Below are 23211 nucleotides of genomic sequence, written 5' to 3'. Positions count from 1 at the left end.
CTTCGGCCTCGAGCCCCACGTGCGCCTCCGCCGCGGGCTGGAATTGACGCCGGGCCCGCGTCGCCCCGGCGGTGCTGGTCCCGCCGCGCCCCTCGCCACCGCAGCCTTGCCTTCGCCGCCGGGCCCCGCGCCGCCGTCGCTGCGCTTTCGAAGGTGCTGGGAGCTATCCCTGGCTTCCCATATGTTTCTAGCCGGGCGGTATCTGGTGCGACGACCCCGCTGGGGCTCCTTAGTGCCTTGGCTTTCTTCTTCCACCTGGTTCTGGGTCAGTGCTCCTGCTCTTAGCTTCTTCCAGTGCGGTAAACACTGTCAGAAGGTGGGCTTTCCTCTTCACTTCCCGGAGTCTCAAGCGTGACGGAGGACACCCGGGGCCTAGACTTAAATCATCTGGTTTCCAAAGAACAGATACCACTCTGTTGTTTTAAAATCACCTTCTTTATTTTAAAATAAAAGCCGCTAAATAGAATTATCATGGTCTGAGGATTAGAAGACACTTTGAAAGGAAGACAGAGGGTAAGAAATTGTGCTTTTTAGAAACAGTTGTCATCACACAATAAACTTTATGCAGTGTGCTGTAGTTAACCAGCAGGGGACGTAGGATTTTTAACTGAAAATTTAACTCGCCTATACTTTTATATACTGAAATTTCTATGTTGCTACACTCTCTGGTCTTTGTTGCATTCTTTGCTATCACATTCTGAAATAGAATGCAAAGGTAAAATACCCGTTTCACTTTCCTGAGGAGTGTGTAGAAATGATTCTTTTTATTACATATTTCTGTTTATTCCAACATATTTGTATGTGTATGTATATAATTGGAGCCCTCATCAACTGCTAGCATAGTGCTAAATATGTACAGTAATTAGGCCACCCCTGAGGATTTGCTGAATTCATTTGAAATAAATGACAAAGGTTTTTTGTTTTGTTTTGTTTTTGACATTTCAGAATAGGGGCCCCATCAATATGCTGCTAATATATTTAGAAGGCTTGGGACATAGGCAACAATTTCAGAATCTCCTTTTAGCTAACTCTAAAAATAATTAGATAATAATAATTTGGTGAAAAAAGAAACTTCAAGTCCTTGGATCTTTTTGTTGTACTTGATTAATTAGGACATTACTTTGATTAAATCACTTATGAATAGTCAGGGCCCTTTTGATGAAGTTGGTTCAAACTACTATGTAGGGAGAGACATAGCATGAAAGAATACTGGTAGTCTCTTAACCAACAGGACTTGATATTTTAAGTTCTATATAAAATCTATAAAATAGAAGCAACAAAGGATTGTATTTTATAAAAGCAAGTGATTTTTAAGATCAGTATTCTTTGCAAAAGAATGAAGCTCTGATCAAGAAACACATCTTTTTTCTTGAGGTAAAGTTCAGTTGCGTTACCTCTTTGGAGTTTCATTCCATTCGCTTTACAGCAGATGCTTTTGTTCCAAATCCTAGGAGATTTGGAAGAGATTATTATTTTTTATCTTGTTATTAAAGTTGTAGTGAATTCATAGCTTGTTTTTGGAGGTAAAATACGATTTTTTTTTACACTGGCAGTAAGTTTTTAAGAGGGCACATAGAATAAATGAAAGCTTTTCTTGAGAACTATGGGCATGTGGGTATTATTATTTATCATCTTTATACACTTATGTTGCACTTTCCAATCTAAAAGCACTGGACACCTCTTTAGAATAGAAACTTGGTTAATGCATATTTTAATTTTATGGGGCTAATATGAATTTAAAGTGATAAAAACACATTTAAAGTGATTTTTAAAAATGTGCTAGCACATTCCTAGTGTTTTTATTGTAATTTTATTTATTCCTATATTGATTATATAAATTGAATAAATTGAATAATTATTCATATCATTCAATATCATTCAATGTCATTCAATATCATTCAATATCATTCAGTATTATTCAATATCATTCCTATATTGATTATATAAATTAAATAAATTGAATAAATTATTATTTATTCCTATATTGATTATATTCCTATATTTATTATAATTTTATTTATTCCTATATTGATTATATATATGTATAGGTGGAATATTTATATCTCTAGAAATATCAGTAATTTTTTGCAGTATTTGTGTTTTAACCTACTCTAGCTGTAAATGGAAAATAGTATAACTATTATAGTTTTTTAAATTTCAACATGGCATTTGCTTTTCTGCCTCCCTACTTATAATTGGTCAGACTGCCCTTATGAACGTTTTTTAAAGAAAGGGAATAAATTGCCGTTTGGTATTGGTGTGTGTGTGTGTGTGTGTGTGTGTGTGTGTGTGTGTGTGTGTTTAAGTTCAGCTTGTGGACGGATTCATTTAGAGGCAGGTGTCTTCGACTATATGGTCATCCTTGACCATCTCTGAACAGTATTTCAGGTCCATGGCCAATGATACTGATCTGATTCCCTTCCATTTTCTTTCTAGTGTTCAACAATGTTAATAAAATTATTTTGCTTCATCTTGCTAATGACATCTTTGTAAGTCTGATTAATGAATGTTAATATTTATAAACAAAACTAATAGTTGTTAATGATTTGTCAAAAACTTAGAACAGATTTGTTATCATTTTTGACAGTTGAAGAAGTGAACCCTTCTAAACGAACCAGGTTAATCATAAGTTACTGTTTTCCTTTTCTTGAAATTGTATTTGATTAGGCTCTGAAACCAGAGTCAGGCTAACTAATACTTGCCCGTTTGAGTTGTATACAGTTAAGGGAAATTACATGAAGGTGTGTGATTCTGTGTCAGGAGTTCTTAACTTGGGTCTGTACACCCTGCAGTCGTTTGCAAAATTTTCTTTGACTATCGTTTTTTTTGAGAGAGATTCCCAGAAGAGTCCATACCTCCCCAAAGTTTAAGACCGGTTGTCCTATTTGAAAACAACATGCATAACTACAAAATACTTCCACAGGTTAAATTCAGTAAATATGTATTTACTCATTTCCTGTATACCATTTTACTGATGTAAGTAATTGTATCATTACTGGTGAATTTGCTTTCTGAAGCATCCATATGTAGAAATACAGTTTTTGGTTACAAGTTTTAATGTATGTGGCATTTTGATGTATCCTTTAGTGCAGACCATTTAAGGCTGTTGAATTAAATGACATTTTAGAATACTTTCAGTTTTGTTGTTAAATTCTTACCGTGTATTACCAGATTGTTTGTAAACATTCCTGTTGGAGGCTAAGAGCTAAAGAGTTACATTCATGAGTTATTTGTGTCATCAAAAACAGAATTTTTAAATTATTTTTGAAGTTTGCTTATGTTTTTACATGATCTTTACTGTTTTGTTAATACAGTTGTGAGATTGCATCTCTGACAAAGCGAAAAATGTCCAATTTTTTCACAAATAAATTGGTGAAATGACTTTAAAGATTTGATAGAAAGCACAGCATGTGTGAATTAATTTGTTGGAAGTACCTGAAAAAAGTAAAATGGGTATTTGCAAAACGAAATATACCCAGAGAAGCAGAGCACCAGATTTTTTTTTGTAACTCCGATTTTAAGTACATAAGTCGGAGTCACCACCATTTCAAAAGTCTAAACTTAAGCTCTGATCCGTCGCATCCTTCACCTACAAAGATGGCTGAGGCAGTTTCAGGATAGCTCTTCTTAGTCCCCAGAGAGCCGCTAAGTAAACAGCCTCTAATTGCTAGCATACAAGCCACGAGGAGGGCCATGGTGCCTTCAAACAGCAACTGTTCTTCGGAGTCACTAGCCCATGCCTGGAAACATCAGGATGCATGTACCATCTTTGGCAAAGCTTGTAGCAGGCAGTACCATGAATGACTTACCTCCTTTTCTCCATGGTGTGCTGCAGCATTTGCTTTAGCTTAGTATGTTTGGGGATAAATTAGTAAGCAGTTTTTTCAGATTATATATCCAGTTCATCCTAATATAGTTTGCAGACCTACTTCCCAATAATCATAGCATCTGCAGAAATTCACTAACAGTTGAACTGTAACTCATTTACAGCTACCAAAGTTTGAAGTTTAAGTAAAAAGAAGAGCTTTTTCCAGGTAGCATTCTGACAAGTATATATATGATTTACGTTTTTCAATTATTTAAAAATTCAAGTTGTCTTTTAGCCTTATTTTGAATTAGAAGTGTCAAAGAAACATTTGACAGTTGCAGCCAGGATATATCCAGCTTCCTGAAATGGTTTGGTCTCTTTGAGGGCCAAATGTAGTAGCTTATTCTAAATAATGGGTCTACTTTCTCAATAATGTGTAAAAACAATTATGAATTCTACCACATGAAATACTGCCTTGTTAGTGAGTTCAGTTTGTGGTCATTTGAACCATGTAACACATTAGATGTTCATGTGGATAGGCACTTAATGTAATGATGGCTTACCTTGAGTTAGCAGTTACATCTTTTCCTCCTCAGAATGGAGAAGGAATACAATAGATTGTCATGTTGCTTAATCTTTTCAGAATTTACCACAAAGTAGGGTGCATGGCTGGCTCAGTTGTGGAGTGTGTGACTCTTGATCTTGGGGTTGTAAGTTCAAGCCCCATGTTGGATGTAGAGATTATTTAAAAATAAATCCTTAAAAAAAATTTACTGCAAAGTAATACAATCTTAAACTCTAGTTTGTTTTTTTTTAACAGTAAAACTTGGCCTCATCCTAATTTTGTTAAACGTGTTTAAGAAGTATATTTAATTTCTATTTCAGAGTAATCTTTTTTAAAAATTAATTTTTCTTTTTTTTAAGTAGGCCTCAGGCCCAGCACAGAGCCCAGTGCAGGGCCTGAACTCAGGACCCTGAGCTCAAGACCTGAGATGAGATGAAGGGTCCGACGCTTGACCAACTGAGCCACCCAGGCACCCCTAGGAGCAATTTAACCAAAACCTCTTCACTTCTGTGATAACATACAAATATTAAATATCTGTCTTTAAAATTGATCTGTAGCCTATCAGTAAAATCTAAAGTCTCACTGCAAATTAAGCCAAAATGGTTTACTTAATGAGTATAATAGTGTAGCAACATGTTTATGGTGATTCATACTTCCAGGAAATTAAGGATTGGTTTTGTTTTCTTTTTGCTCTACAAAACTAATGGATCTCGCTTTGCTTGATTAAAGTCAGAGGAAATAAGAAAACACCACTTGACTTTGTGAGAAAGGAAACATGATGCCTGCTTACATTTTCTCTAGTTATGCCATAATGTGTCCATATCCCATGAAAGCAGCTTTGTAGTTACAGGGTTTTTTTTAATGTTCTTCCATGAAAAGCTACAATTCTTTTTTTTTTTTTTTTTTAAACTTTTTAACGTTTATTTATTTTTGAGACACAGAGAGACAGAGTATGAATGGGGGAGGGTCAGAGAGAGAGGGAGACACAGAATCTGAAGCAGGCTCCAGGCTCTGAGCTGTCAGCACAGAGCCCGACGTGGGGCTCGAACTCACGGACAGCGAGATCGTGACCTGAGCCAAAGTCGGGCACTTAACCGACCCAGCCACCCAGGCACCCCAGAAAAACTACAATTCTTAGATGCCTGTAACTAAGCACCTTTGTATTTTTTGTGTGTAAGACTTTTACATGATATTATTTTAGCTTAGTTATGTATCATTCAGAGGAAATTCAAAGTTTCTTTTTGAAGCTATATTTTACTCTCATTTTAATTGTTTTTAAAGTTTATTTTTGAGACAGAGAGAGAGCAGGTGAAGGGCAGAGAGAGAGGAAGAGAGAGGATCCCAAGCAGGCTCTGCATTGTCAGTGCAGAACCTGACGCAGGGCTTGAACTCATGAACCCTGAGATCATGACCTGAGCCAAAACCAAGAGCCAGACGCTTAACTGACTGGGCCACCTAGGTGCCCCTACCCTCATTTTTGATTGATAACTTCTCTGTATTAAATATTAAGATCAAAATTATTCTCCCTTATACTTTATTTTTTAAATTTTTATTTACTTGTTTTGAGACAGCAAGCATGAGGAGGGGGAGGGGCAGAGGGAGAGGGGGAGAGAGAATCTTAAGCAGGCTCCATGCTTAGCACAGAGCCTGACTTGGGGCTCCATCTCATGACCATGAGATCATGACCTGAGCCGAGATCAAGAGTTGGGTGCTTAACTGACTGAGCCACCCAGGTGCCCCTACTTTATTTTGGTTTTTATAATGTTTTTAAAATTTTTCCCAACTTTGGAGAATTTTTAAACTACAGAAAAGTTGCAAAAATAGCATAATGAGTATTCATCTGCCCATCCTACAGATTCACATCACAGATTAACATTTTGCCACATTTATTTTTCTTCTCTCTATGCTCACGTTTTTTTTTGTTTTGTTTTGTTTTGAACCATTTGAGGAGTTCGTTGTAGATATCAAGACACTTTACCCCTATAAAACTGAGAATGTATCACCTAAGAAAAAGGATGTTCTCCCACATAACCACAATGTAATTACCACATTTGGGAAATTTTAATGTATTTTAAAAAATTTTTTTTAATGTTTATTTTTGAGAGAGAGCGCATGCATGAACAGAGGAGGGGCAGAGAGAGGGAGACACAGAATCTGAAGTAGGATCCAGGCTCTGAACTGTCAACACAGAGCCCTATGCGCGACTCAAACCCACGAATCATGAGATCATGACCTGAGTTGAAGTTGGACGCTTAACCGACTGAGCTACCCAGGCGCCCCTCACATTCAGGAAATTTTAACGTTAACATAATAGTATTAAGTAATATATTAGCTATAGCCACATTTCTCTAATTGTACCTCCTTAATAGTTGTCTTTTTTTGGGTACAGAATTTAATCATTACATTTAGTTGCCATGTCTCTTCAGTCTAGAATAACTTGTTTTTTTTATGATATTGACACTTTTTAATAGTTTAAGCCAGTTGTTGTGAAGAATGAGCCTCAGTTTGGCTTATTCTCATTGTTTATTTACATGATAAATTCTGTTTAATAAATGGGATTATAATGCCCAGTTATAGGTAGAATTACTTCTGTCTCCTGGCCAAAAATCTCTATAAGCCCCCAGTTCATACCGATAGATATACAACATAAGTTATTAAAGTCAACATCCTGTATAATAATTGCTGCATTCATAAACCCTATTGACTGGGCAATCATAGACTCAAAATTTGGGAGCTAGATAAGGATTTAGGTAAGAGATTAATAAATCTCTTCCTGCTGAGAGAGGTAAAGTGACTAACTTAATTTCCCTAGCAGCTCAGTGACTGCATGATTAGGGCTATCAATCAGCCATGGTCATGAAATACCTTTTCTAGACCAGGCATTGTGCTACACATTGGATACTAAAATGGAAAAAAACTGGATCCCTACACTTAAAAGAGTAACAGTCTGTGGTAATGTATTCTGTGTAATCACCAAAACCAGCATAGCTGTCGACTTGGGCTCTGGAATTGCCTGGATAGACTCCATTCCATCTCTTATTTGCTGTGTTAGACTATAAAATGGAGGTAACAGTGTCCAATCTGAAAGGTGGTCAGGAAGAGTAAGCAAGATTTTGAATGTAAACCATTATAAGTTTTCAGTAATACTTTCATTACTGTTTTAATCTAGTGTATGTGTGCAATAAATCTGTGTGATAGATGACACAGTGGGATATCAGATATTAGAGTGTAGAGGAGGGTATTAGTAGAGGAAGGTGCAAGTTTAACTAATAATAATTAATAAAAATTTAATAGTCTTTAAATACAGTAGTTATACTGAATACCTGTGGTGATAGAAGGGACTTACAGAGTAATTCACTTAAGTTCTACAGACATTTATTAAGCACCTTTGTGCTATGCATGGACCAGATGCTCCAGATCATAGAAGAATAAAGCATAGGGCCTGTCTCAGCAGAAGCCTAGAAAGGTAAGTTTAGGTTAAATAAAATGAAATAAGGACTTTACACAGTGAAATATAAATTTGTGGACGTTACCTAGGATAGAAGAATAAATGATTTTAAAAGGCTTGGCCCAAAGCCTAGATGGTGAAACCATACTTGATTACCAGTAGAAATTATGATTTAGAAAATGGGAATTAGATTGAAGGGTGGAGGTGAAGAAAGGAGATTGTCCCTGACTTCTGAGGTTAAAGCTAGAGGCGACTGTCATGAAACCATTCCCCTATAAGAGAGAAATTACTTACCTGAATGGAGGACTTTTTGGTGTAGTAATTATCATGGTTGTAGATGGCATATCTTGGCTTTTGGGGTTGGACATGTGTTTATATTCCGATTTATCTCCTTCAGAATTTTTCACTTGGTACCTCAGAATTCTTTTAGCATCCTTAAATGTTATCTGTTGATATAATCTCATTGTGATCTAAACTCTCTACTCTTGATGCTGTAAACTACTTACTGGTCAGACATTTGCCCCTACTTGTCTATTAATTTCCCCTGGTCTCTCTGCCCAGGCCATGACCCTGGTATTCTTTCTCTAATTGTCCTAGAATTTTGCTTGTGGATAGATATTCCATTAAAACCACTAGTGCTTGTGTCAAAAGTCCCACCTGGAAATATTTGTATTTTAAATCAGTAAAATATTTTTAAAATTTGTCAATTTTATTAAGATCTTGTATTATTTTTGAATTCATTCAAAACAAAAAAGTTGAATATGGATATAATATAGCTCTCAAAATTACCAGTACTTTAGGACAAGCAAGTACCCCTACCTACCCCCCCCTCATCCCCTCCTTTAAAAAATATACAATACACACACACTTTTTCCTCCCATTTCTGGGAAATAATGAGAGAATGGCTCAGAAGGGGCAAGTATATGCAACTACCTATATTTTTCTATTCTAGTTTTTATCTAGTTTTTCTCTTAAACATTTCCCTTGTATTTAAAGTATAAGCATGCCTATTAAAAAAGATTTGGAAAATTCAGAACAACATAATCAAGTTTATGTCTCTTAAAAGTGCTATCTAATATAATTAACATTTAGATGAGTTTTTGTTTTGCTTTTCATAGTTGAAATTACTCTCTATACACAATTTTATATCCTGCTTTTACTTATTTTTTTTGTTTTTATTTTCCCACTTATATTTTTTAAATTTAACATTGCCATAAGCATTTCCACATATCATTAAAGATTATCCATAAACAGTTTTTGGCTGCATATTATTCTGATTTACACACTGTGATTTGATTATAGATGTTACTAAAGGTTAAACATTTAGATTTCCATATTTCCCACTATAAATGATGCTGCCATGACCATCTTTATGATGGTAGAGCTTTTTCTGAATGTTTGATTATTTCCATAGGATAGAATATTATTAGCTGCTTTTAAAATTGTTTTTATCTATTATATTTTTGTGGTGTCTTAGTGTTGTTGTGTTTTCTTATGAATGCTTTACCTAGATACTAATCTTTATTTCTTCCCTATCTTTCTCAATTTGTTGCCTTCAAATTCAGCTAATGTTGTACATGTTTTTCTCAAACTGGTTTGCCAAAAATGTGTTAATCTCTTGTTCTTTCCCCTTTCTCACTGCCTGACTAAGCCAGACACTGAAATCTTACCTTTTCATCTTTGATCTTCCCTTACTGACCCCTGCTACATCTAGTCAACCACTGAGTCCTTTTGATTCAACCTCCTAAGTGTTTTTTGTTTCCATTCACTTTGCTCCATCCCTACTACCACTGTCTTATTCTAGTTACTATTACCTCTCTTGTGTGTTTCTTTCTTTTTTTAAATGTTTATTTGTTTTTGGGAGAGAGCATGAGCAGGGAATGGGACGGGCAGAGAGAGGGAGACAGAAGATCTGAAGCAGGCTTTGTGCTACAGCACAATGCTCAGTGTGGGGCTTGATGCAGGGTTCGATGTGGGGCTTGAACTCATGAACTGTGAGATCATGACCTGAGCCAAAGTCAGATGCTTAACCACTTAACTGACTGAACCACTCAGGCGAGCCCTCACTCCACCCCCCCACCCCCCCACCCCCCCCCGCCTTATATTTCTTCAATAGCCTGCTTTCTGGTCTTCCTCCCTCCCTCCCTTTCAAAGTCTTTGCCACAGTGCAGTGCAATTTTATGTTCCAAGAAGACAGTCCTATGATGTGATGTTACCTTCTCTCTTGAATTGTTTCATTTACCCTGCTGCCTGAAAGTTAAAGGCCTTCATGTGACTTAAGAGACTTTCTCCAGTCACCGTTTCAGTTTCACCTCTCCTCACCTCGCAGCCTCATCTTTTACCACTCTCCTCCTTAGACGTCAGGTACTGAAATAGGTTTTGCTGTTACCTGTGTTCTGGCATTTGCATATGCTGTTCCCTTTACCTTTCCCTCAGATGCTCTTGGCCATCATTCCCCTCCACTGACATCCTGCACCCAAACGCATACACATCTGACAATCCCAGTATATTTCCCACTGAACTTTGAAGTCTCAGGTAATATCATTTACCTCCCTGAGAAGCCTTTCCTGACATTTTCCTCAATTGATTGAGTCCTCTTCACTAAAACAGCCACTAAAAAAATTTTTTAATGCTTATTTTTGAGAGTGAGAGAGAACGAGCATGAGCAGGGGAGGGGTAGACAGAGAGGGGGACACAAAATCTGAAGCAGGCTCCATGCTCTGAGCTCTCAGCACAGAGCCTGATGCGGGGTTCAAACCCATAAACCGTGAGATCATGACCTGAGCTGAAGTCAGACGCTTAACCAACTGAGCCACCCAGGTGCCCCTAAAACAGCCACTTTTTTTTTTTAATTTTTTTTTTTAACATTTTATTTATTTTTGAGACAGGGAGAGACAGAACATGAACAGGGGAGGGTCAGAGAGAGGGAGACACAGAATCTGAAACAGGCTCCAGGCTCTGAGCTGTCAGCACAGAGCCCGACGCGGGGCTCGAACTCACGGACCGCAAGATCGTGACCTGAGCCGAAGTCGGCCGCTTAACCGACTGAGCCACCCAGGTGCCCCCTAAAACAGCCACTTTTAACACATCATTTCCCTCCACCTTTTTTGCTGTGTGTGTATGTTTATACACATTGTTATATAATCATTATCTTTTTTTTTTTTTTTTTTAATTTACATCCAAGTTAGTTAGCATTATAGTGCAACAATGATTTCAGGAGTAGATTCCTTAATGCCCCTTACCCATTTATCCTATTCCCCCCACCCACAGTTCCTCCAGTAACCCTCTGTTCTCCATAGTTAAGAGTCTCTTATGTTTTGTCCCCCTCCCTGTTTTTATATTATTTTTGCTTCCCTTCCCTTATGTTCATTTGGTTTTTTTTTTTAATGTTTATTTATTTTTGAGGGTCAGAGAGACAGAATGCAAGTAGGGGCAGGGCAGAGAGAGAGAGGGAGACACAGAATCTGAAGCAGGCTCCAGGCTCTGGGCTGTCAGTACAGAGCCCGACTGGGGGACTCGAACTCACGAACAGTGAGATCCTGACCTGAGCCGGAATTAGACACTTAACTGACTGAGCCACCCAGGTGCCCCTCTCCCTTTAAAAAAAAATTTTTTTTAATGTTTATTTCTGAGAGAGAGAGACACAGAGCATGAGCGGGGGAGGGTCAGAGAGAGGGAGACACAGAATCGGAAGCAAGCTCCAGGCCCCAAGCTGTCAGCACAGAGCCCGACACCAGGCTTGAACCATGAACAGTGAGAACATGACCTGAGCTGAAGTCGGACGCCCAACCGACTGAGCCACCCAGGTGCCCCATGTTCATCTGTTTTGTATCTTAAAGCGCTCATATGAGTGAAGTCATATGATATTTGTCTTTCTCGGACTAGTTTTGCTTAGCATAATACCCTCTAGTTCCATCCACGTAGTTACAAATGGCAAGATTTCATTCTTTTTGATTGCTGAGTAATACTCCATTGTGTGTGTGTGTGTGTGTGTGTGTGTGTGTGTGTGTGTGTGTGTGTGTATGTGTATACCACATCTTCTTTATCCATTCATCCATTGATGGACACTTGGGCTCTTTCCATACTTTGGCTATTGTTGATAGTGCTGCTATAAACATTGGGGTGCGTGTGCCCCTTTGAAACAGCACCCCTGTATCCCTTGGATAAACACCTAGTAGTGCTGGGTCGTAGAGTAGTTCTATTTTTAATTTTTTGAGGAACCTCCATACTGTTTTTAGAGTGGCTGCCCCAGTTTGCATTCCCACCAGCAGTGCAAAAGAGATCCTCTTTCTCTGCATCCTCACCAACATCTGTTGTTGCCTGAATTGTTAATGTTAGCCATTCTGACAGGTGTGAGGTGGTATCTCATTGTGGTTTGAATTTCTATTTCCCTGATGATGAGTGATGTGGAGCATTTTTTCATGTGTCAGTTGGCCATCTGGATGTCTTCTTTGGAGAAGTGTCTATTCATGTCTTTTGCCCATTTCTTCACTGGATTATTTGTTTTTTGGGTGTTGAGTTTGATAAGTTCTTTATATATTTTGTATACTAACCCTTTATCTGATATGTTGTTTGCAAATATCTTCTCCCATTCCATCGGTTGCCTTTTAGTTTTGCTGATTGTTTCCTTCACTGTGCAGAAGCTTTTTATTTTGATGAGGTCCCAATAGTTCATTGTTGCTTTTGTTTCCCTTGCCTCTGGAGACGAAGTTGCTGTGGCCAAGATCAAAGAGGTTTTTGCCGACTTTCTCCTCGAGGATTTTGATGGCTTCCTGTCTTACGATTAGGTCTTTCATCCATTTTGAGTTTATTTTTGTGTATGGTGTAAGAAAGTGGTCCAGATTCATTTTTCTGCATGTCGCTGCCCAGTTTTCCCAGCACCACTTGCTGAAGAGACTGTCTTTATTCCATTGGATATTCTTTCCTGCTTTGTCAAAAATTAGTTGGCCATACATTTGTGGGTCCATTTCTGGGTTCTCTATTCTGTTCCATTGATCTGAGTGTCTGTTTTTGTGCCAGTACCATACTGCCTTGATGATTACAGCTTTGTATTAACAGCTTGAAGTCCGATCATTATCTTACTTTTTATCAGTATTTCCCAAATAGTTTTACAAGGAACTCAGATGGCCGTGAGATACTGTCTGTTGTATGAAAGAAGGATTCTGTCAAGTTTGGAATACAGTGTTCACTGTATCTTTTTGGAAATTCATAATGTAAATTAGCATGTTAAGGGTCCTGAGAAGTTCTAGGCTTTTCACTAGATGCTGAGTGTATGTGGTGGTGGACAAAACCAGTTTGGGGCTTAGCAATCCTAAAGACATGTTTTGACCTTACCTTAACAACTTGCTCTGTTTGGTACTGCACATCACCCCTTCCTTACTAAAACTGCTCCTTTATCTTCAGTAACACTGTATTCTCTTAAATCTCCTGTTATTTCTCTGATTTGTTCCTTCTTTATTTTCTTCATGGTTCATTTTCCTCTGCTCGCTACTTAAATGTTGGTGTTTCTTAGAGTCTGGTCTTAACCCACTGTTCTTTTTCCACTTCTTCTCCCGATAATCTCACCCACTCTGGTGGTTTCAAACATCAGAATTCATGCTAATTAGTTTAGTCAGCCCTCAAAAAACAGTAGAAATTTTCAAGTACAAGGAGCAATGTCTTAGATAGGACCTGAAGTAAATCTGAGCCTTATGGGAGAAAAGAGCTGGGAAGTCTTTCTTCACTCTCCCTCCCAGATTTATCAGGTGCTGCCTATTTCACATTCTAAAGACTATATCCATTCCCTCCCCTTCAGCGTCCTTGCCACTCCTCTGTTCCATGCCCTCATCATCTCTTGTTTCAACTGTTTGAAATAACCTTATTTTACATGCAGTTTGCTGCTTGGTTACAAACTTGAGGAAATCATCATGAGGTATTGAAAAATGCAGGTCCAATCATGCCATTCCCTTGCTTGAAACCCTTTAATAGTTCACTATGGCTCTAATGAAGAGAAACTCCTTAACAAGGCTTACAGGCTACCTACCTCTTCTGCCTTCCTTTCTTTACTCCATGATGACTTTATTCTCCATCAGCCCTAAACTGTCATGGCCCTTGTCTATTTCATTATGGTTTTCTCTGATGAGATTGTCCACACTATCTCCTTTTCTTGCAATATTCCTTTCTTGCTTCCCAACTTGTCTCTTTTATTGCATTTGCACATAAGCAGATGATTTATAATGAGGTTCCTTCCTCTCTAGACTGTGAATTCTTTGAGCTCAGGGAGTGTGTCTTAATGGTTTTTGTAATCCCAGCATCTCTGCCACATAGTAGCTGCTCTGTTTAATGTTTGTTGCATGAATATTGAACAAATTCATTCCCACCCATGGTCCTTCAACTCTTGTGTCCCCCATTCTCCACCCTACCTCTTGTGTCTCAAGTTCCTAAACTGCACGTTCTACCAAAGGAGTTTTCAGGGACCTAAATTCTGCAAGTTGGGAGAGTTACTGTTTTTTTTAAATAATGATGATATATCATGACGATATTAAAAATGATGTGGCATCATTTTTAGTATATAGAGAAATCCAAACACTTCATAGTTTCCACATAAGACTATTGAATATACTTTAAAAGTTAAGTATAACATTGTAATATGTGTTGGTTAAACTTTTTATTATAGAAACCTGTTAGTGGAGACTGAGTTAATGTTAGAGGTCGTTTGCTTTCCATCAATTTAATATTTACCTTAAAATATGAAATTCAACAACTAAAGTAATTCTTAAGACATTGCTTGGAGCAGTATAAACTTAATTTTTGTATTTTCTTTCTTGTGTATATCAGAGAGAATCTTTTCTTTTTAAGTTTGTTTATTTTGAGAGAGAGAGAGCGAGCGAGCACGGGGGAGGGGCAGAGAGAGGAGTGAGAGAATCTCAAGCAGGCTCTACACTATCAGCGCAGAGCCCCACACAGGGCTGGATCCCACAAATCATAAGATCGTGACCTGAGCCGAAATCAAGAGTCAGATGCCTAACTGGCTGAGCCACCCAGGTGCCTGTCTTGTGTATATCAATCCCAGATCTCTCACGTATTACTCTGGGGACTCTTCTGCCTTTTTTTTTTTTTAAGAAATTTTTTTTTAATGTTTATGTTTGAGAGAGGGAGATCATGAGTGGGCGAGGGGCAGAGAGAAGGGAACACAGAATCTGAAGTAGGCTTCAGGCTCTCAGTTGTGTCAGCACAGAGCTCAATGTGGGGCTTGAACCCACAAATCATGAAATCATGACCTTAGCCGAAAGTCAGACGCTTAACTGACTGAGCCACCCAGGCGCCCCAGGACTGTTCTGCTTTTGAGCCATGTTAATATCTGTTACAATTCTTGCCACGTGCTTCATTTATGCTTTGAGATTAGTGCAGGAGTCTCCTGTGTGGGTTTTTTTTTTTTTTTTTTTTAAGTTTTTTTATTTTGAGAGTGAGAGAGAGTAAGCAGGGGAGGGGCAGAGAGAGAGAAAGGGAGACAGAATCCCAAGCAGTCTCTGCCTGGTAGCCTTGATGCCGTGCTCCGACTCACAAACTGTGAGGTCAGGGCCTGAGCTGAAACAAAGATGGATGTTTAACCAAATGTTTAACTGGATGCTTAACCAGATGTTTAACCAACTGAGCCACCCAAGTGCCCCATGGAGCCTCCTGTTAATATTCCTCCATTTTGCCCCCTTTTAATCCATCCATCTGCTACGCCTTTGCCAAATTGATCTTCCTTAAAACTTTCATCTGGTCACATGAATCGTATCATCCTTTAGCGGCTCCCCATGGCCTTCAAATATAGACTCCTTTGCATGGAAGTTAGTCCTGTGTGCCTCTCGCTCATCTCTCGAACTCCTGGTATGCGGCCTGTGTTGTAGCTGTACTGAACTATATGAGTCCTGTAATGCCTCCTGCTTTCAAGCCTTGTATAGGCTGCTGCCTTGATCTCTCTTGTTCACCTTCCTACCTCTCAGTCTTGTGTGACTTACACCTTTTCATCGTTTTAGTGTTCCTCCTGGAAGTCTGATGTTCCTATCCCTACCTTGGATTCTGCACACTGTGCTTTTATAATGTATTTGTTCCTTGTCTGTCCCTGTCACTTTGAGGACAGGGATAGCGAGTGTCCAGATGTTTGACATAGTGCCAATACATGTATGTTCTCAATAAACATATATTGACTATTGCCATAATTGTTAGTGATTCTGGAATGCACTGTTAACTTTTTTAAAATCTGTTTTTATAGCCTCAAGGAATAGGTTCTCCTAGTGTTTATCATGCGGTTATCGTCATCTTTTTGGAGTTTTTTGCTTGGGGATTATTGACAGCACCCACCTTGGTGGTAAGTAATCTTTTAATTTATTTATTGTGAACTTAAATCTTGTTCAATTTTGGGGGAAAACGTGGCCCTTTTCACAGTTCATTCTTGTGCCAATATTGTCAACCCTTCAGGTACTATCTTTTCCTGGTTTAGTTGTCTTTTCCAATCTTTACTTCTCCTTTACTGTTTGGGAAGGCTTGGCTGGGTGCGGTTTTTCTTGTGAACGCCACACGTGGGTCAGCAGGGACTCAGCCCACACTCTGGATAGGGTGGATGGGATCCTTAAACTGACAGGCTTAGGAAAGATGGTATCTATGACCTGAATCACTCAGTATTATTATTTTGAGATTCATTAATGTAGCTGCATTTTCCAAATGCAAGTTTCTCTTAGTTTAGGCTAAGGCTGTAAAGGTAACCATCTAAGAAGATCATTTCTTTTCACAACCCTAAGCTGATTTTGCCCACATACTCCCAGGTTGGGAACCTTAGAAAAGACATCCTTGCCAGCCCAAACATCCTTGCTACCCCTTGATAGCTAGTTCTCTCCTATTGGTGGGGAATAGAATAAACAAAGGAGTCATTATGGCAGAAGTCAGTAGTATCTTGAAAGATGTAATTAGGATAAATATACAACTTACCAGATCTAGAAGAGTAGAATTTTAGAGAGATATGCTTCCTTATATTTTTTTGAGATTGTTCATTGTTACACAAAAAGGGTTTTTATAAAAAAGTTTGTTTATAAATAAACTGGATGATCATATAAGTAGATATGTGTTCTAAGAAAGAAAATTTATGTTCCATATATTTCCATATTTATTTTATGGCTACATAATCATTACTGGATCTACATAAAATACAGATGTTTAGTAATTATTTTGAACATATAGGGTATATTCATGAATACTGTTAAAACCAGAAGAAAAGAAAATGTCACATAAATACAGTTTCTTCTATAATAAACCATGCATTGCAAGTGAGATTAGTTCCCTGAATAATGACAGTTCCTTAACATATAATTGTAAGAATGCTGATTTGAATATGTTTTCACTGAGATCTTTTACTTTTTAAGAAAGATTTACTTGTAGTAGGTCATCAGTTTTACATTAATAGATTGTCAAGATTGAAATGTGAACTTTTAAAATGTCTGATCTTTTTGTTTGTTTTTGTTAATAATTTCTGATGGAAGTCCTTCAAAAATTAATGTACACATTTCCTGCCTTCATAATCCATGTAGTCTGATTTGGAACTTGATCAGGTGATGCAAGTTCATTATGACATTTGTAACTTCTTTACATTGTAATAACCTGATGTCATGGGCCACTGAGGTGCTGTGATAACTATGTGGTCTCACACTTTTCTGTTAGCCTTCATAATGTTCTCGTGTGCTTTTTTATAATCTACTACCAGTTTAACATATAAATGTCTGGTAGATCATCAGTCCTATGATTTAAATTACTTGAGCTTTGTGATAGTAAACAGTATATTTTGATTTATGTTATGATGGGTCCAGGCACTGTGCTAGGCACTTTAAATACATTTTCACTTTTAATCCTCAAAATCACCTTACGGGTGAGGTATTAGCTTGATAATAGAGTTGAGAAAATTAAGGTTTAGAAAATTAAGCAACTTACTTGCTACAACTGTGAAGGTAAACTGCAGAGTTCGTATTTGAAACTAGGCTTGCTTTGTTCCAGTGCTCAGCCTGGGGGAATGCTGGCAGTCGGTGGTTTATACCCAGGTTTTAGGTAAGGTTATTGGCAGTCCAAACAGTAGCTAAGTAGAGAGATTAAAATGTTTTGGGTAAATTGTTCACAAGCCATCAAAAAAGCTTTTTGTGTATGGCAATTTTTAAAATTTGCTTCTGGTTTGTATTCTTTAGATATGCCTATTTTTTATCTAACTTTTGTATTTTTCTTTCCTAATTGGACAGAGACTGTCTTCTTTAAGAACAAGGAAAGAATCCAGTTATTTAGACATAAAGACTTCATTTATCATAGTTATGGGAAAACTAACTTTGTGCTTAGTGTATTTTTAATTCTTTTTGTTAAAAAATGTTTAGTGCTTTTGATTTTTTTTCTTTTTTAAATACAGAATTGAATTCTGATCAGGAAAATAAAAGGTGCCAATTTGTGAGGACTTAATTTTTTTTTTTTGCTAGCATGATTATATTTTTTGTAATAATATCTATAACATTGCCAGTTGATGTATAGCAAGACTTTTCCCCCCATGGTTGTTATAACAGTTATTCTTAATTCCCATTTTTGTCATTTATATCTGAATTTTTAAATGGCGAAACGAGAATCCTAATCCTTTACCTTTTTCAGTTTTTATTTCATTAATATTTTTAAAGTCAAGTGTCCTCAGGAAAGAAAACTATCAAGTTTAATGAATATTAGGCTTAGAGTTTTATTTTTCTAATTCTTTTCTCATCTATAATATTATATGCATGTTTTAAATAATTTCAGTTTTTGTGTTCTATATTTTTCTCGTGTGATGGGGAAATCCTTGTGAGGATGGTGTGGGACAGAACTAGGCAAAACAAGGATTGAGTTGTAGACATTAGATTGTATCTGAATGCTGAGATTTGTTATATTCCAGGTGCTTTCAGGTACTTTGGCCTTCAGGCATTGGATAAGAGAGCTTGGCTTCAGTATGAACTTCACTTTCACCATTAAGACAAATTAGCCAACCAGAGATGAACATTTTCAGCAGTTAAAAATGTGCTGTTAGTCAGTGATTTTTTACTAGAAGTGAATATCAGTGATATTTGGAGAGTTTCTTCAAAATACCCGGGCCTTATAACCTGTCCTGCTGAAATCTGAATTTTCAAGAGTGAGGCTCAGACGTGGATTTTTTAGAAGTGATTCTCCTATATCTAGTATATATCACTAATTAAGAACCAGTATATTAACTCAGTACAGGCCTGAAAAGGTTTTGCTCATTTTGAGGCTTTTTGCTTACAAGTTTTTGTTGTTGACTTTGTTGGCAGTCTTCTTTGTTTTGGACTCCTGTACTCCCTTACTCCCAACTCCTGTGTTGGTGTGGCGGGCGGCGGGGGTGCGTGTCGAGGTACAAGAAGGCACCAAGTCATAGCACTTCGCCCCCTTTCTAAAAATCAGTTAATCTTTAAACATTTTATGTCTTACGTGCTTTGAAACTGATTATAAATGGTGCCTCTTAAAGGGTCACAGCTCTTAACGTATAAAAGGGAGAATGAGGATGAAGTATAATTCAGTTTATTTATATGTTAAGTCAGTATCTTTCTTTCCATACATAGTTCTCAAAAATTATAAAGTTTCAACATTTTAAATTTCAAAGATCTTTGAATTGATTCATTTAACAGAGAAGCAATGGTAAGGCATATTTAATGATAATAAACAGGATTATGATGTTTTGAATTTTAATAAATTCCTTAGTTTTCAGAATTAATGTGAAGTTAAAGATTTTTTTAATTTCATGTGGTTTCAGTTGTCTTTAAGTTTTAAACTCAAAGAACTTCTAGAATCTTGTATTCTCCTAGAACATAGTGAAAGAACAAAAGCTGTGTGGAGGGCCTGCCCAAGAGAGGATGGTAAAGTCTCCACCAAGGGGATTTACATTAACCAGAAAGAAGAATTTTACACTGCCAAATATTTTTTAAGGGGTAGTGGATATTCAGTCAGTGATGATTAATAACAGTAAGTTTAGGATCTATAATGCCTAGAAGTGGGTTACTTTTTTGACCTATGGTTCTGAAAATACTAGCCCAGTGTTTGATGGTCTAGGCTGCTTAGAGGCACAGTCTGTGTTATGGATTAAGACCATACACTCAGATACACAGCATCTCTTCTATGTAAATGGCCTAGTAGCCTTTGCTATAGAGATAGTCCTAAGGCATTAATATTTTAAGAACTATTTACTCTCAAAAAAATTTTAATTCCATAAATTACAAGATTTGTAAAATTTCTTGGGAAATGTTACACCTTTTCCTGTTCAGCTCTAAGTCTGGTGCTAAAAGAGCCTCAGATCAAAATCTTTACATGTTAAAATTTTGTTTAAAAATCAAACGGGGTCACCTAGGTGGCTTAGTCAGTTTGAGCATCTGACTTCGGCTCAGATAATGATCTTGGGGTTTGTGAGTTCAAGCCTCACATCGGACTCACGGCCATCAGCCTGTCGGCACAGAGCCCGCTTCACATCCTCTGTTCACCTCTCTGCCCCTCCTCCCACTTGCACTCTCCCAAAACTAAATATTAAAAAAAAAAAAATCAAACAGGGATTGGGGTGCCTGGATGGCTCGGTTGGTTCAGTGTCTGACTCTTGATTTCAGATCGGGTCATGATCTCACCGTTTGTGAGTTCGAGCCCTGAGTCAGGGTCTGCACTGACAGTGTGAACCCTGCTTGGGATTCTCTCCCTACCTCTCTCTCTGCCCCTCCCTCTCTCTTTCTCTCTCAAATTAAAAAAATTAAACAGGGATGTTTGTTTATCTTAATTTAACTATACTTTTTTGGGGGTTGTGAAGGTTTTTATTTTGTAACATTAACTAAATTGCATAATTGTTCTGTGTTATTAAATCACTTTGAAAGCAGTATTATCAGATAATTATGAACATTTAGTGAACAGTTACTACATGAAGGTACTCTGTGAGTCACTAATCAAGATAAAGATATACTAAATGCAAGGTATAATGGATATAGTACCTGCCCTTAAGTCTGAAATACAGTTGAAAGGAAATATATATTTTAAAAAACTGAAAAATATTAGAGCTAAGTAACTTAGTATGTGATAAAAGAAATTTCACAAACCCTATGTGACTGTCATGAGTGCTGTAATCACTTATTTTGGGCCCTAAAGGAGAAATTGATTGCTTTGTACAGGAAAGTTTGGTAGCAGAGGAGCAATTTGGAAGGTTTGGGGATTGATTTAGATAGATAGAGAAGATAAGGGGAGCAAACATTCAAAAGAAGAGGATGTCATTTATAAAAGTGTGAATATTGGAAAGCCCGGGAATATTGAAAACAGTGAAGAGACTAGATTGATTGAATAGAAGGTGGCTTGGCAAAGTGAATCATTAGCAGTAAGGTCTAGCATATTATAAAGCATCTTGTACATATTCATTATGCCCTTTATTCTTTGTGACACACATTTTTTTGTCCCTAGGAAGATTTGGCCCTTAATACTTACTTTTTAAAAATTTTTATTTATTTTGAGAGAGAGAGCACACACACTTGCTTGTGCCATGAGCACGCATGTGGGGGCAGGGCAGAGAGAGGGAGGGAGGGAGAGAATCCCAAGCAGGCTATGCACTTTCAGCACAGAGCCCGATGTAGGGTTTGAATCCACAAACTGTGAGATCATGACCTGAGTTAGTATCAAGAGTCAGACGCTACACCAACTGAGCTATCCAGGCGCCCCAGCTCTTAGTAATTATTGGAAGAAAACTAGATTTGATCTGTTGCAAAAGGTTTCAGGATACCCTTTAAGGAGTTTCAGTCTTAAGCAAGAACTGGCAAACTATGGCCAGAGCAAATCTTATAAATCTTGTTAGTAGCCTGTTTTTCTTTTTTCTTTTTTTTTAAGCCCACTTAGTCATTTTGAGAGAGAGAGGGAGAGAGACAGCATCCCAAGCAGGCTTCATCCTGTCAGCACAGAGCTCGATTCAGGGCTCAAACTCATGAACCGTGAGATACCATGACCTGAGCCGAAACCAAGAGTTGGATGCTTAACCAACTGAGCCACCCAGGCGCCCCAGTAGCGCGTTTTTCTCAAATAATGTTTTATTTGGGACACAGCCACATCCATTCATTTACATATAGTCTGTGGTTGTTTTTGCTGAGTTGAATACTGGTGACAGACTGTATAGCCTACACAGATATTTGCTGTCTGGTTCTTTACAGAAAGTTTGCAAACCTGCTCTTTAGATCCATGGTCATTATTATAAGTAAAAACAGGGTTTCTCAGCCTCAGCGCTTTGACATTTTGGGCTGATTATTTGTTGTGGGGGCTGACCTGTGCGTTGTAGGGTGTTTAGCAGCACCACTGATCTCTACCTCTTAAATATAGCTCCCCCACAACCAAGTTTTGATGATCAAAAATGTATTCAGACATTGGCATCTGATCCCTGGAGCTCAAAATTGCCTTCAGTTGAGAAAATATATAATATATGTAATATAAAATACGGAGAGACGCTTTGGTAGCTCAGTCAGTTGAGCATCTGACTCTTGATTTTGGCTCAGGTCATGATCCCAGGGTCATGGAACCAAGCCCCATGCCAGGCTCCTCGCTGAGCACGGAGCCTGCTTAAGAATCTTTTTCCCTCTGCCCCTCTCCCCACTCACACTCTCTCTCTCTCTAAAAATTAAAGAAATAAATGAGGTAGAAATAATCCTCAGAAAATACAGACAAAATATACGAATATCATAAACACGTGATTTTTCCCATGTTAATGATTTTCTTTGACTAAACATTTCTAATTTTGTTTGTTTTTACATATAAGTTAATTTTTGTTAGATTTCCAGTTTTTGGCAGAAGAGTAACTGAAGAAAAGGGAACATTGTAATTCTTCTAAAGGTTTTTCTTAAAAGATGTCAGTAAGTGCACTTGGCATAGTTTTTCTTCCTGTAGAGATTTCCCAACTTTCTTTTTCCCATGTTGCCATTCTCTCTTGTTTTTATTGAGAAATAGGATGGTATAATGGAGGAAGCACTGGCTTTTTTCTTTTTTTTTTTTTAATGTTTATTTATTTTTGAGACAGAGTGCGAGCAGGGAGGGACAGAGAGAAAGGGAGACACAGAATCTGAAGCAGGCTTCAGGCTCCGAGCTGTCAGCACAGAGCCTGACGCGGAGCTCAAACCCACGAACCGTGAGATCATGATGTGAGCTAAGTCAGCCACTTAAATGATTAAGCTACCCAGGTGCCCCAAGGAAGCACTGGCTTTTAATTTAGGCAAGAACTCAGTCGCCTCATCTGTAAAGTGGTATTTTATCTAATCCATAATGTTGTTAGAATGAAAAGTATATAGAAAGACTCTGACACATAGGCTGTAAAAATGATAGCTACTCTTTCTCATTTTTTTAGTAACTTTTACCTTCAGT

At 37.7% G+C, this 23211-nt stretch overlaps 1 protein-coding gene across 3 annotated transcripts in view; it reads left to right on the top strand.

Moving 5' to 3' along the window:
• The window catches only part of MFSD14A (major facilitator superfamily domain containing 14A), a 42938-nt gene that overhangs the window by 550 nt on the left and 19177 nt on the right, over nt 1-23211 (top strand). Inside the window, exons 1-2 of one of the 3 annotated variants that reach the window (XM_049616735.1) lie at nt 1984-7839; nt 16061-16156. Coding sequence is in view for 1 of the 3 variants with exons in the window: in XM_049616734.1 (XP_049472691.1) it covers nt 16061-16156 (96 nt within the window). In the remaining 2 variants the exon portion in view is untranslated. Of the gene's footprint in view, nt 1-1983; nt 7840-16060; nt 16157-17281; nt 17881-23211 lie in introns of those variants that run through there. The other 2 variants (XM_049616734.1, XM_049616736.1) reach the window with 2 other exon arrangements.

The sequence above is a fragment of the Panthera uncia genome (genome assembly GCF_023721935.1).
Source record: "Panthera uncia isolate 11264 chromosome C1 unlocalized genomic scaffold, Puncia_PCG_1.0 HiC_scaffold_4, whole genome shotgun sequence".
In the NCBI taxonomy this organism is placed as follows: Eukaryota; Metazoa; Chordata; class Mammalia; order Carnivora; family Felidae; genus Panthera; species Panthera uncia.
This window is presented reverse-complemented; position numbering and strand designations above follow the sequence as displayed.